Below are 15,267 nucleotides of genomic sequence, written 5' to 3'. Positions count from 1 at the left end.
CAAATCCATTTAAACAAAAATCGGAAGGAAAACATATTAGTTAACTCAAATCAGATGATAATAGCAGGCAAAAGAATCCCACCTTTTCTCGAAATCAAATCGAGGATCAAAAGTTCGACTTCTGATTTTCTCCAAACTAAGACATAGCATCACCTGAGAGAACCATTGTATCAAAGTAAGAGCAGAAGCATCTTTCCATTTCAACAAAATAGCCCTTCTGGCCAATAATGTAACAAATGCAATTATATTTTGGTCTGATGAAGAAATACCATGAATATATTGAGGAATTATACCAAACAAAACTGTCAATTTATTAGGTTGTAAATTAATTTTTAAAACTTTGGAAATTGTAGAAAAAATAGATTTCCAAAAATGTTTCAATACAGAACACGACTAAAGTGTATGTCAATGTAGCTGTCTCGGTTTTACACCTATCACACTGACTATCAACATTAGGAAGCATTTTAGGCAGTCTCTCCTTTGTCAAATAATAACAATGTACAATTTCCTGCAATATCTTCAGATCAGACACTTCTTACAAGAATATTTAAGTAATTTTCCATATATACAGGATTCTGACATGTTAGGTATTATTTTAAAAATGAACCCTTTAGTGAAAAGTTTTATTGGGAAAATTTATAATTTATTGTTACAACAGCATAATTACTCTTCACTTAAGTTTAAGCGAGATTGGGAGAGAGAGCTTAACATGACCTTCATAACAGAGAATTAGTTGCAGATTTTGAAGTTGGTTAACTCTTCTTCAATCTGTGCCAGTCACTCTTTAATTCAATTTAAAATTGTACATCATTTTGTTTATTGATAATAGGATTTAAAACACTGCGCTACAGTGTGACATACATTTGGAGTTAGTGCTTTGAAACATTAAAATGGTGATGTTTACATGTGTTATTTTTATCACACAGCTAAAGCAGGACTTGACTGGCAATGCGTATAGATGTTTTATGCTATTATAATTGGCCTGATGCTGATCTAGATTATGGGAGTTCGGAATTTTGGAAATTTATGTTTACCAGTTATTGAACAAGAAATAGTTATTTTCTGTTGCATTATGAGATGTCATTGCTGATGTTTGCCTCAATGAAGTGTATGCAGAAAGAACCCATCACTTTTTTTAATAACATTATTTATAGCAAAAGTTCTGGACTAATAATAGAAAAAGTTTTTTTTCTCTTTCTATTGGTCCAGAGTTTTTGTTGTAGGTTATGTTATGAATATTACAATCATTATTCAATACATGCAGTTATTCACATGCTCAACACCTAGTGAATACTGGTGATTAGATTTCAAGCTTTATTTTTGTGACCTTGGATCTATAATTTGTACTCTGTCTTTTTCATTTCATAATGGGACCCAAAGTACTAATTGTTGAGAGAATTGTGTGCTAGATAAAGTCCTTATGTCTTCTAGAGTAGTACCATTTATTATTGGCAAGTATGAAACAGGGGTGCTTTGTGTGGATTTACTTTGATCACATGCACATATTGTTTAGACCAAAGCTGTCAGTGGCAAAAGTAGCCTCCAGATCAATAACTTCTGCGGCTCACAACAACATGAATCATTCTTTTCACATCCAATGTCCATGATTAATATAGATCTTTATTACACAGTTTCTTAGCATTTTTAAGTGTTGATGAGTTGATATTGAACAGTTGATACCCTGTAGTCAATTTTTGGTGTTGAATACTGTATGTGCTCAACAAATAGAGCAGTGAGATACAGTGGAATTGGAATTTATTGCTGGGATATTAATACATGCAATGCCTTGGAAAAACTACTCAGCCCCCACAACTATTGTCACATTTTACTGTCTTATTTTCTACATTTAAAATGTATTGAAGAAGGATTTTTTGAGCTAATCTACAAAACATTGTGTATTATGTCAAATCAAATGAAAAATTCCAAAACCTGTCAACAATTTACTAAAAATTGAAAACCAAAACTGAGGCTGAAAAAGTATCCATCCCCTTTGTAATTACTACACTAACTTTCCTCAGGTGCAATGCTGTATATTACCTTACTAACTCATCCAATTTGTTGATGTAGACAATTGGAGGGTCAGCTGAATTAATACTCCCGCTGTCTATAAGGTCCAACAGTATGGTAGATTTTTAACAAACCAAACCAAAACAGAGGCAAAAGAGCATTCAAAGCAAGTCAGGGAAATGATAATAGAGAAGCTCAAATCTGGGGAATGGTACAAGACCATCTCAAAGGCACTGAATGTACCTCGCAGCTCAGTGCAATCCATTGAGAAAAAATGGAAAAATATGAAACCACAGCCACACTGCCTAGGTCAGGCCACCCTCTAAACTTAGTTGCCAGAGAAGAATAGCCCTTTAAAAAGGGTACTGTGATGCTAGCAATCACTCTGAGTGAGCTGCAGAAGTCAGTGATTGCAACTGGAGATGAAGTTCATGGCTCTACAATCTCTTAAGGCCTTGCACAAAAACGGTATTTATGTAAGAGTATTAAGGAAGAAGCCCTGGCAAAAAAATAGCATTTCCTTGCCCGTAAAGACTTTGCAAAGCATAACTTTTTGGTGTCAACACTAAGCTGTACGTGTACTTTTAAATATATGAAGAGTAAAAGAGTGACAAGGGTAGATACGGGACCGATTGAAAATGATGCTGGAGTAATTATAATGGATAACAAAGAGATGGCGGAGGAACTGAATGAGTATTTTGCATCAGTCTTCACAGTGGAAGACATGAGCAATATACCTGATAGCCAGAGGTATCAGGGAATAGAATTAGGTACAGTCAAGATAACTAGAGAGAAAGTGCTTGGGAAGCTAAGTGGACTAAGAATAGATAAGTCTCCCGGCCCGGATGAGGTGCACCCAAGGGTTCTGAAGGAGGTGACTTTGGAGATTGTGGAAGCATTGGAAATGATCTTCCAGGAATCAATGGACTCTGGCATGGTTCCGGAGAACTGGAAGGTCGCAAATGTAGTTCTGCTATTTAAGAAAGGAAGGAGGCAGCAAAAAGAAAATTACAGACCTATTAGTCTGACATTGGTGGTTGGAAAGATATTGGAGTCAATCCTCAAGAACTAGGTTATGAAATACCTCGAGATGCATGACAAAATAGGCCGAAGCCAGCATGGTTTCATGAAGGGAAGATCCTGCCTTACCAACTTATTGGAATTTTTTGAGGTAATCTCGAATAAGATTGACAAGGGAGAGGCTGTAGATGTTGTGTATTTGGATTTTCAAAAAGCCTTCGATAAGGTGCCGCATATGAGGCTGCTTAATAAGATGAGAGCCCATGGAATTGTAGGAAAGATATTGAAATGGGTGGAGCATTGGCTGATAGGCAGAAAGCAAAGGGTGGGAATAAAGGGATCCTATTCTGATTGGTTGCCGGTTACTAGTGGTGTTCCGCAGGGGTCGGTGTTGGGGCCGCTTCTTTTTACGATGTATATCGATGATTTGGATTATGGATTAAATGGTTTTGTGGCCAAGTTTGTGGATGACACCAAGATAGGTGGAGGAGCAGGAAATGTTGAAGAAATGGAAAAGTTGCAGAGAGACTTAGTCAGTTTAGGAGAGTGGGCAAAGAAATGGCAGATGAGATACAATGTTGACAAATGTACGATTGTACATTTCGGAAGAAGAAATAATCAGGCAGATTATTATTTAGATGGGGAGAAAATTCAAAAATCGGAAGTGCAAAGGGACTTGGGTGTCCTCGTGCAGGATACCCTAAAGGTTAACCACCAGGTTGGATTGGCAGTAAGGAAATCGAATGCTATGTTGGCATTCATTTCAAGAGGAATAGTGTATAAGAGTAAGGAGGTGTTGATGAGGCTCTATGGGGCATTAGTGAGACCTCATTTGGAATACTGTGTGCAGTTTTGGGCCCCCTATCTTGTTCTGATGTTGGAGAGAGTTCAGAGAAGATTTACGAAGATGATTCCTGGAATGCAGGGGCTAACATATGAGGAGTGTCTGTCAGCTCTTGGATTGTATTCATTAGAGTATAGAAGAATGAGAGGGGATCTCATAGAAACGTTTCGAATGTTGAAAGGGTTGGACAGAGTAGATGTGGAAAGGTTGTTTCCATTGGTGGGTGAGTCCAGGACAAGAGGCCATAATCTTAGAATTAGAGGGTACCCAGTTAAAACAGAGATGAGGAGAAATTTTTTTAGCCAGAGGGTCGTGGATTTGTGGAATTCATTGCCACATATGGCTGTGGAGGCCCGATCATTGAGGGTGTTTAAGGAGGAGATTGACAGGTATCTAATTAGTCAGGGTATCAAGGAATATGGGGAAAAAGCTGGAAATTGGAACTAGATGGATGAAGAGTTTAGCTCATGGGGGAGCTGCGGAGCAGACTCGATGGGCCGAATGGCCTACTTCTGCTCCTTTGTCTTGTGATCTTGTGTAAATCTAATACTGCGCATCAGCCAGGTAACACCATCCCTGTATGCTGGAGGTAGCATCATTTAGCATCTTTTCAGCAGCAGGGACTAGAAATCTGGTCAGGACTGATGGAAAATTGAATGCTGCTAAAAAGAGAGATCTTGGATAAAAACCTGCCAGAAAGCTTAAACTGGGGAGGAAGTTTGTCATTCAGCAGGACAACGACCCAAAGCACACTGCCAGAGAAACTATAGAATGGCTTCAAATGAAGAAAATTTATGTCCTTGAATGGCCCAAAGTCCTGACAACCTGGCTGAACATCTCTGGCAAGACCTCAAGATTGCTGTCCACCACCATTCCCCAACTAACTTGGCACAGCTTGACTAATTTTGCAGGAGGAATGGGCAAATCTTGCTCCATCATGTTGTGCAAAGACTTATCCAAAAAGCCTACTGGCTGTAATAGCTGCAAGAGGTGGCTTAACTAAGTACTGAGTAAAGGGGAATTAATACTTCTGAATTGCTGATGTTTCAATTTTTTAATTTTTTTTATTTTTTTTATTTTTCATACTTTACAAATGTTCTCTTTTTTTGGTGGACTCTACTGTGAAAACAGGAGTATGTGATTCACAAATTAAAAATTCTCAGTTGAATTGATCAAAATCCCTGGTTGCAGTGCTCATTTGTGTGAAAAAGGGTTGGGGGATGAATATTTTTACAAGGCACTGTATCTCTATGAAATCAGCCAAGTAGTATTATTTTCTTAACCTTTTTTCAATTGTTGGACGAGAGAGACAATATTTTGTTTTAAATAAATGAAGTTGGTGCCCTTTATTTAGTAGTAAACAGATTCAACAGTATAACATATGGTACATTGAACAGTTGATTCCATGTTGCTAAAGAGTTCTAAAGACTCAATCCTGAAGTTGGTCATAACTCAAGTCTAAACCCAACTAGACCACATCCAAACTGAACCCAGGTTAAGAATAACATACAGTTGGAACCTATCAATTTTGGATCAGGTAGGCACTTGAGGAAAGGACTTTTGCTCTAGCTTGAGGCTCCTCCAGTGTGACAGCATTTTTTGAGATTTTCTGGATGGCATTTGCCACTGGATCTTTTCTTCTTACCTGTTCACTCTAGGTCAAACACATCTCTCAACCTTGGTTCCTTTTCATTTTCTCAAGTTCAAGTTTAATTATCATTCAACCATACATATGAATACAGACAAGCGAAACAGCATTCCTCTGAGGCCAAGGGGCACAACATAGTGCCAACAGTCACACACAGCAAACAGCACACATAGCAGAAAAACATGTAGTCACAAAAATATATAGCCCAAGTCCCTGAGTATAGTGGCCTGTAGGTTTATGATGTACATGATGTTGTCCTGGAGCCTTGTTTCTGCAAGTACAAGCACACAGCAGTCTTCATCATGCACTGATGCAGCTGCAAACGCAATCCAGCTTGTCTTCTACCAGGTGAACACTAGAGGGCAACACTGGGCGGGACCAGCCCCCAACTCAGCACTGATTCCAGCTGTCTCTTACAATGCCTTGGGCATCTCCTCTCCTGAAATTGGATTTTCCCGTTTAAGCTGGCGCTGGTGAAGCACAGTGACAACTTGCAGGCAGCAAACCCAACTATTAACTACTTTATTACTCACTTTTTCTTGAAAACGATCACTACAATCATAGCCTGTAACTTCCCTTTTGGAGTTGAGCTTTCAAACTGCCTGTACAACCTGGCATTTTTGCAGTGTGAAAGTGGAGGACGGTTGTGGCCTGGTGTGTATGGGCCGAATTGAGGCAGTGGGGAACGAGGCAATGTTTGGCTGCCGGAGTGGACTCAGAGGTGATTTGAAGCAACACACCAGTGGGACAGACCTGCAGCACTGGATGATCTCAATATCCAGCAGTATTTTGCGATCCCAAAAAATCCGCAAAGGACAAACAAATATACCTTTTGCTTAGAACCCGAGAGGCCGATACAACCGTGCGAGTTGCCATCTTATTGGGAGACTTTTACCAAGCCAAAGGACTTTTCTCCCCCCTAAAACAGACCAGAACTGAACCTAACACAATAGGGTTTTGTTGGGCTTCAATCATGTAGCCAAGCTCCTGGAGTAGTATGTTAAATACCAACTAGAAGCTTTAATTCTTTCTAGAATTCTAATTTTAATGTGGTGAAAGTGACAATAAAGCCTGTACAATGCCTTTTGCAATTTTGATGTTTGTGACTTATCACGGTAGACTTAAGTGCTTATTTGTCTTGCAGTCCATCCCTTCAATTTGAAGCTGCTTGGGCATTGACTAATATAGCATCTGGGACTTCAGCACAAACTCAAGCAGTAGTTGAAGCAAGTAAGTGACAGAACTGATCCACTGAAGATATCAACATATTGTTAATTTATTGTTTTGTATTGTTCACTTAATTTATTGCTTATTATTGATTAGAAAATAATGAGAAAGCGCAATGCACTAACAGTGCTAATGTGTAGGAATATTTCACGAACATTTAGCTGTATTTGTCAACAGTTTCTTCAGTTCTACAATGTCAGGCTGCTGAACTTCCCTTGAGCAATGCCCAAGACTCAATGGCAACTTCCTCATGTAGCGCATCTTTATCATACATCATTCCCTCGTTGTTGACAATCTTTCTTGGTGTATTGTAAATCAAAATTCTTGTGACTGTTTAAAAAAATATATTTTGGCTTTTGCAGCTGCATTTCAGCAGCCTTCCCCGGCTCATACTGTGCACTCCTCTGATCTTGAAGGTTTTGCATTTCTTCAGTTGGTAGGAAAACTAAATACTGTTTTCACAAATCACTTCATCTTTTAAAGTCATTTTGAAGGCAAGGTTGGGCAGATTTTCTAAATACTTTCCTCCCTTCCCCTATTTTCTATGCTGCTTATTTCATCTCTCAGTGAAGTATTTGGGGTGATATATGAGCTATATTATTAATGGACTATATTGAGCAGTGATTTGTAAATTTCTTACCACAATAAACTCAATTTTAAAAATTATTTTGGCTGTACCTTTCCTTCTTCCAGCCTTTTGCACCACTTCGTGCAAGAAATTTTGATCATTTTGAATTTACATTCTAGAATTCCCTCCAGTAATCTTTCTGCATCTCCTTTCTCCATTATAAAAAAATATGTAAGCTTATCTTTTAGAGTGAGTTATTGCCAGTTATATTACAGATGCAGATGAATAATTAAAATACCAACAGGAGACACGCGTTTAACTTGAATGTTTTCAAGCAAACTCAACCTATGGGAACAGACATTTGGAGGAGTGACTGAAAACTTATCTAAAATAATGATTGAACTTTTTATGGCTGTAGAACAAGAGCAGAAAAGTCTGGAAGATGATGTAGTTGAAATAAAGGACACAGAGATGGTACTCTTATAGGTCAACAAGGACAAGGCCAAAGAGAAAGTGGAATATTATATGTAATTTAGGTAGGAATTTGTGGAATAACAATGAAAACAATGGAGAAACTGAGTCGAATGTAAAACCAGAGATTTCAGTGAAAGGTTGAAGTTGGTAGATTCAGCGAACAGACCATATAGGGTTCAGAGCTGAGATGAAAGGAAATAATGACAGAATTTAGAAGAGGTAGAGATCAATTATTTTCAGCTGTTTAAGTTTCATGAATTTTGATTGGTTTTGCTGTAAAATCTGAGAGAATGCGAATCAGAATCACTGCCATATGTTGTGAAATTTGTTGTCTTTGTGGCAGCAGTACAATGCAATACATAATAGAGAAAAATTGTGAATTACAGTAAGTAAATGTATTCATACATGTCCATTCTGAAATCGATGGCAGAGGGGAAGAAGCTGTTCCCGAATCATTGAGTGTGTGCCTTCGGCTTCTGTACCTCCTGCCTGATGGTGGCAATAAGACCAAGGCATGACCTGGGTGATGAGGCTCCTTAATGATGAACGTCACCTTTTTGAGGCATTGCTCCTTGAAGATGTCCTGAGTACGACAGAGGCCCTAGCCCATGATGGAGCTGACTAAGTTTACAACTCCCTGCAGTTTATTTTGATTCTATGTAGAAGTTCTCTCTTCCCCCACTATACCAGAAGATGATGCAGCCAGTTAGAATGCTCTCCACAGTATGTCAGTAGAAATTTGCGAGCGTCTTTGGTGAGCTACCAAATCTGCTCAGTGAAATATAGCTGCTGTTGTGCCTTCTTTGTAGCTGTATCGATATGTTGTGTTCAGGATAGTTCCTCAGAGATATTGCCACCCAGGAACTTGAAGCTGCTGACTCTTTCCACTTCGGATCCCTCCGAGGACTGGTGTGTATTCCCTCGTCTTACCCCCTCTGAAGTCCGCATTCATTTATTTGGTCTTACTGACATTGAGTCCAAGGTTGTTGCTGCAACACCAGTCAATTAGCTGATAATCGCACTCCTGTACGCCCTCTCGTCACCATCTGAAATTCTACTAGCAATAGTTGTATTGTCAGCAAATTTATAGGTGACATTTGAGCTGTGCCTAGCCACACAGTCATGGCTGTAGAGAGTAGAACAGTGGGCTAAGCACACATCTGTGAGATGCGCCAGTGTTGACTATTAGCAAGGTGGAGATGTTATTTCTGATCCGCACAGATTGTGGTCTTATGGTTAGGAAGGCAAGGGTCCAGTTACAGATAACTTATACATTTGACTTACTTAGCAGAGAATTGCTTTTTAAGTGGGATTGCATTTCATCTTATATATTTGGTGAAGATCTGGGCTAGTAAGTCTTCAGTAATTTCTTTTTTTTCATTTTTGCAGAGATTACATAGCTGCTTGTGCGATTGTCAGCAGCAGCATTAAACTGTTTTCTTTCTCACTTTGTAACGTAAAAGTGTCAGTAATCTATATGAAGAATTAAATGTAAAGCAAATAGATTTTGCAGTGCAATATAATTATTGCATGATACTTTTAACTTGCTATTCATTCATCATCTTATTGATGTCTACATGTAATTGGAAGATGAGACCTTTAATTGTGTGCATGTTGTTGTTTCTCCCCATATTGAAAGTAATGGGATATACTACAAAGCTTGTATTCCTATGTTTATATTACCAAAGCCTGAGAAATAGTGTGCTGAAATATTTCTCTGCTGAGTTAAAAGAATATGACAACTTTAACTAGAATGGCAAACATTAAAGAAATGCTTTCTTGGCTTATTGAACAAAATCCTTGAAATGTAACTGCTAATTAATCTGCATCTCTAGTTTCTTTTTTCCATATATTTAGGAACCAATCACTTTGAAAAGATTGAAGCTGACATTCTGTCTTTTGGTTCTAGATGCTGTACCTCTCTTTCTGCGATTACTCCACTCCCCTCATCAGAATGTTTGTGAACAAGCTGTCTGGGCTCTAGGAAACATCATAGGTTTGTAATATTGGAAAGCCTTCTTCGTGCATTACAAGCACATGGAGTTCCTGATTTTGTTAAATAGAAGTATTAAGTACAAAAGCAAAAAAGTGAAGCTAAGTTATAAAATTTAATTTTAAATTTACATTTCTTTGCACTGCACTTTATAAAGGAATTCATTGTTTTGGAGAAGGAGCTATGGAAATTTATTAAGAGTGCAAGATATTCGAGATTTGACATAAGTGGAAGTTTTATACGGAGTAGATGCAATTAGGAAATATTTAGCCAAAATACTCTTAATTTTGATCAGAGGAAATGAGAAACTTTTCCATTGACAATATGTTTAATTAGAGTTTTGTCAAAAGCAGTTGTGGAGAAATGTGTTTAAGTGAAGACTGCACTGTGTGGAAGTGTGGTGAAAGCAGAAGCAGCTGGGCCAAGAGCAGTCGAGTGGTACAAACTTGGTACATTCAAAGAGCAAGCAGAGATGTGTATGGCTTTCTTCTTTGGTATACAATTCTACTATCGACTGTTTCTGAACAGGCCACTAAAGTGTCACATTTTTATTTTTAACTGTTTTAATGAGTTGTTGCATTAACATTTTCATCAAACTGTTGTATATGCAACAGCCATAGCATTGCTCCTTTCATCTAACTTTCTAGGTTCTCATCTCTAATGCAAGCCCTTTCATTTCCACTTCTTTAGGTGATGGTCCTCGGTGTAGAGATTACGTCATCTCACTGGGAGTTGTTAAACCTCTTCTGTCCTTCATCAATCCCTCCATTCCCATCACTTTCCTTCGTAACGTCACATGGGTCATAGTTAACCTCTGCAGAAATAAGGATCCGCCACCACCAATGGATACTGTTCAGGAGGTAAAGAGATTGGACTGACTATGGTTATTATGAGTGAAAATACATATGCTTTTGGCTGGCCCAAGTATATCTTAAAATGTAAATTTCTCTGTGCCATAATGAACTCATGAAATTTCAGTATCAGAGACCTGCAGAGATGGCAAACTTGTAAATGTGAAAACATTCTTGTAAAGAGTACACATAATTGAAGTGTGTGCCTATAGTGTTTAGGGGTGTTGAGGTTAGCCTAGCGCTGAGAATTAGTATACAACAAAAGTTTTGTTTCTTGCTTTCAAGTGATTATGCTTAATAGGGCACACCATTTTAGAGGTTGTACATATATGCAGATTTTCTTTGCAGCTCAGAGTCCTCATTAAATATGGCAAATTCAGATACATGCTAAGTATATGGAATTGGTATTGGTCCTGTTATTTTCAATGATGTAAATATTCATATGAAACAATTAGAGCAGAAATGGTACCTTATTTTGTGAAACTACAGTATGACAATATGTCATATGGTCAAAGTAATCAGCAGATGTGAACACTTGCAAATATTTAATGCATTTACTGTTATAACATAAGTATACAGTAGTTAAGTTGCACATAGGTTCCTGCAGTAGTAATATGATTAAAAATTCTAAATAATAATTTTCTGGTGCTGTGAGTTAATGCATAAGTAAAGTTGAAACCAAAATGTGACCTGTTCTTTGGAAAGTCAGGTGGATTCCTTTTGTGTCCATCCAGGATAGCGGTTCCCAACCTTACCATTAACCGAGGGGTCTGTGGACCCCAGGTTGGGAACCCCTGATCTAGGAGGACATGCATTGTTACTTTAACATGTCGGCTAAAGTATGGTGCTTCTGGCAGTGCCGACATCAAACAGTTCTTCATGAATCATCAACCTACATCATGTGTTCAGTCTCTGGACTGGACCTAGAAAAGACATTCTTTAGATCTGGATGAGCGTGCTGTTAGTGTTGGCACGTGGTTAAGGCGTCGGTCTAGTGATCTGAAGGTCGCTAGTTTGAGCCTCAGCTGAGGCAGCGTGTTGTGTCCTTGAGCAAGGCACTTAACCACACATTGCTCTGCGACGACACCGGTGCCAAGCTGTATCGGCCCTAGTGCCCTTCCCTTGGACAACATCAGTGGCGTGGAGAGGGGAGACTTGCAGCATGGGCAACTGCCGGTCTTCCATACAACCTTGCCCAGGCCTGCGCCCTGGAAACCTTCCAACTGCGGAGTGGAGGTCTGGACTGCAGATATCTTTTGTCACCTATCCATATCTCTGTCTTTCGAGTGCGGAGCAGAAGCCTGGAACGCGGATATCCTTTGTCACCCATTCACGTTGCTGGACTTCAAATGTGAAATATCGAGCACGGAGCAGAGGCCTGACTTCTAACTCCCCTCTCTGTCCTTAAAACCATCCCTATGAACTTAAAAACTCAACTAAATCCGAGCCACAATCTGGGCAGGGACTGCAGCTTGGTGCCATCTTGAAAAGAAAAGAATGCCATTCAATGATGTTACTTTGTCCTTGGTGGTGTTGAGGTTTTTGATTATGGGATTTACATATTAGAGACAAATGAACTGCAGTCAGTGACATTCCTGACTTTACCTTAAAGCAGTGTAAAGGCTTTGCACAGCTTAAGGTGAACCACTTTTCACAGAATGTCTACTCTGTGCCGTATGCTTATACCCACAATGACTAGTCTAGTTTCTGGTCAGTGGTGACCACTGGTGTATTGATGGCAAGGAATTGCACAAGATAAGTCCACTCAGTCAGCCAGTGGTGTAGTGGCATCTGCACTGGACTTTGAGGCGAGTGGTCCCAAGTACGAATCCAGCCAGCTCCTTGCACGCTTTCCATCCGTGCTGGGTTGAGCGTTGAGCTAGCAGCTCCGCCTCATAAAAAACAGACAGATAGTAAAGAAATGTCAAGGTTGCCACCCAGTGTGCCACGAGGTGTGATGAGCAACAACAACAAGGCCACTTAATGTTGATGAGAGGTCATTAGATTCTCTTGGAGTTAGACATTCCCTGAGACTTGCGTCTTGCAGATGTAGCAAACTACATTTTGGTCCAAATTTGAATATTATCCTAAGTCTGGTCATGCAAGATACTGTGCTTCTTCATTTGAGTTGTGAATGAAATGGAATACTAAATATAGTCAGAGAACAATACTTCTGATCTTATTGGAGAGTGAAGTTTATTGATGAAGCATCTGAAGATGGTTGGATTTAGAATACTGTCATGGTATCAGAATGTGTGGTATCCCTAGATGCTGAGAAAGCTTTCGACAGAGTTGAATGGAATTATTTATTTAAAATTTTAGAAAAATTCAATTTTGGACCCGTTTTCATTCAATGGATTAAATTACTTTATTTAGCTCCTTCCACTAGGGTTATCACTAATTCTCATAATTCCAAACCATTTAAGCTTCAACGTGGCACTAGACAAGACTGTCCATTGAGCCCTTTGCTTTTCGATCTGGCCTTAACCCTTAGCTATTGCCTTTGGAGAATCTAATGATATCACTGGTATTTTAAGGAGAGACACTATTCATAAAGTCTCACTGTATGCTGATGATCTGCTGCTGTTTATTTCTAATATTGAGACTTCATTACCCCATGTGCTTTCTTTACTCTCCTCTTTTAGCCAGTTCTCAGGTTATAAATTAAACCTACATAAAAGTGAACTTTTCTGTTTGAACAATTTGATACCAAGAAATTCTAACCTTCCTTTTAAAATTGTGAGAAACCAATTTACCTACTTACGTGTAACAATCACTAAAAACTGTAAGTGTCTATTTAAAGAAAATTTTCTTACCCTATTGGATCACGTAAAAAGGATACTATTAAATTAGTCGCCTCTTTCGTTATCGCTGATTGATCGAATTAACTCTATCAAAATGAATATATTACCTAAATTTATATATCTTTTTCAGGCATTGCTGGTTTTTATTCCTAAATCTTTTTTTGATTCTGTTGACTATTATATCATATATATGGAAGAATAAGCGTTCTAGATTAAATAAAATTCATCTTCAAAAAGATAAAAAGAATGGAGGATTAGCCTTATCAAACTTTAGATTTTATTATTGGGCAGTTAATATAAGACATTTTGGTTATATTACATTAATCGTGAGGATTGCCCAATGTGGGTTTTTTAGAAGCTAATTCTGTTAATAAATTTTATATTATTTCTCTTCTTGGATCCTCACTCCCTTTGTCTCTGAGTAAGTTAACTGATAATCTGGTAGTTAAGCACGCTGTGAGAATTTGGATAGAATTCCAAAAATACTTTGACTTACTGAGATTTTCTCTTTTGAGTCCCATTTTTTCTAATTATTTTTTCAAACCCTCTATGATTGATGTGGCTTTTAAAGAATGGGATAGATTAGGTATTAAATGCTTTCAGGACTTGTTTCTAGAGGAAAGTCTCTTTTCGTTTGAACAACTGTCAACTAAATATAGGTTACCCAAAACTCATTTTTTTCAATACCTACAAATAAGAGATTTTTTACAGTCTCAAATAAGTATATTTCCTAAAAGTCCTGATAAAAATCTACTAGATGTAATTTTTAATTTGAAACCTTTTTATAATGGATCTATATCTAATATTTATAATATGTTGCTGGGAATGAGAAGTGTTTCTTTAGATAAAATTAAAAATCTTTGGGAACAAGATTTTCAGACTTCAATTTCTGAGGAAACTTGGAACCAAACTTTTAAATTGGTTAACACTTCATTGTTATGTGCCCGCCACACTCTCCTACAATTTAAAATGGTCCATAGGGCCCATATGACTAAGGATAAGTTGTCTCTTTTTTATTTAGATATATCTCCGTATTGTGATAAATATAATAATGGAGAAGCTTCACTCATTCATATGTTTTGGACATGCCTGAGTCTTGGAAAATATTGGAAAGAAGTATTTCAAACTTTCTCGATACTTTCTAAAGTAAACTTTAAGCCTAATCCTTTGTCCGCTTTATTTGGTATTGTTGGAGGAAAGGATATTATTTTGGAGTCATCTGACTTGCACACTTTGGCTTTTTATTATTATTATTATTTTTATTATGGCCAGAAGGACGCTCTTGCTTAAATGGAAAGATGCGGCCCCTCCTATTCGCGCCCAATGGTTACGTGATGTGATGTCATGTTTAAATTTAGAGAAGATTTCGATACTCAATCTCTGAATCTAGTCGAGACTTTCAAACATTGTGGGGACCTTTTCTGAATTATTTTCAAAACCCTTGATTTGTTGTTAAAGCACAGATGATGACTAATAATTTTTTTTCCTTTTTTTCCTTTACTGATCAGATTCGGTCTTGGTAGTGGGTTAGATTTTTTTTAATATAATAAAATTGCTATATTTCAATACTACAAATTTAACTTGTATGAATATAGGGTAAGGAGTCTTTATATGCGATTTAGTATAATGTATTGATATTTTTTTCCTGTGCTCTGTATTCTTATATGTAAATTAATAAAAATATTGGAAAAGGAAGAATACTGTCTGATGGAGTTCCTACACTCTTGTCCTATGGTTAAGATAATTGTCCTGCAGCAACCACAATCATCAGCTTGGTTGTTGCTAGGACTTACTAATTTGTAATGATTTTGATTTTACTTAAGGTTTTCAT

General features: G+C 37.9%; 1 protein-coding gene across 1 annotated transcript in view; it reads left to right on the top strand.

Moving 5' to 3' along the window:
* The window catches only part of kpna3 (karyopherin alpha 3 (importin alpha 4)), a 108,318-nt gene that overhangs the window by 65,499 nt on the left and 27,552 nt on the right, over window positions 1-15,267 (top strand). The window contains exons 7-9 of the mRNA XM_072260761.1: window positions 6,664-6,749; window positions 9,698-9,784; window positions 10,472-10,641. Of these exons, the coding sequence (XP_072116862.1) occupies window positions 6,664-6,749; window positions 9,698-9,784; window positions 10,472-10,641 (343 nt within the window). The remainder of the gene's footprint in view (window positions 1-6,663; window positions 6,750-9,697; window positions 9,785-10,471; window positions 10,642-15,267) is intronic.

Source organism: Mobula birostris, chromosome 6 (assembly GCF_030028105.1).
Source record: "Mobula birostris isolate sMobBir1 chromosome 6, sMobBir1.hap1, whole genome shotgun sequence".
NCBI classification, from domain to species: Eukaryota; Metazoa; Chordata; class Chondrichthyes; order Myliobatiformes; family Myliobatidae; genus Mobula; species Mobula birostris.
Note: the sequence above shows the minus strand (reverse complement) of the source record. Positions and strands in the feature narration are given on the sequence as shown.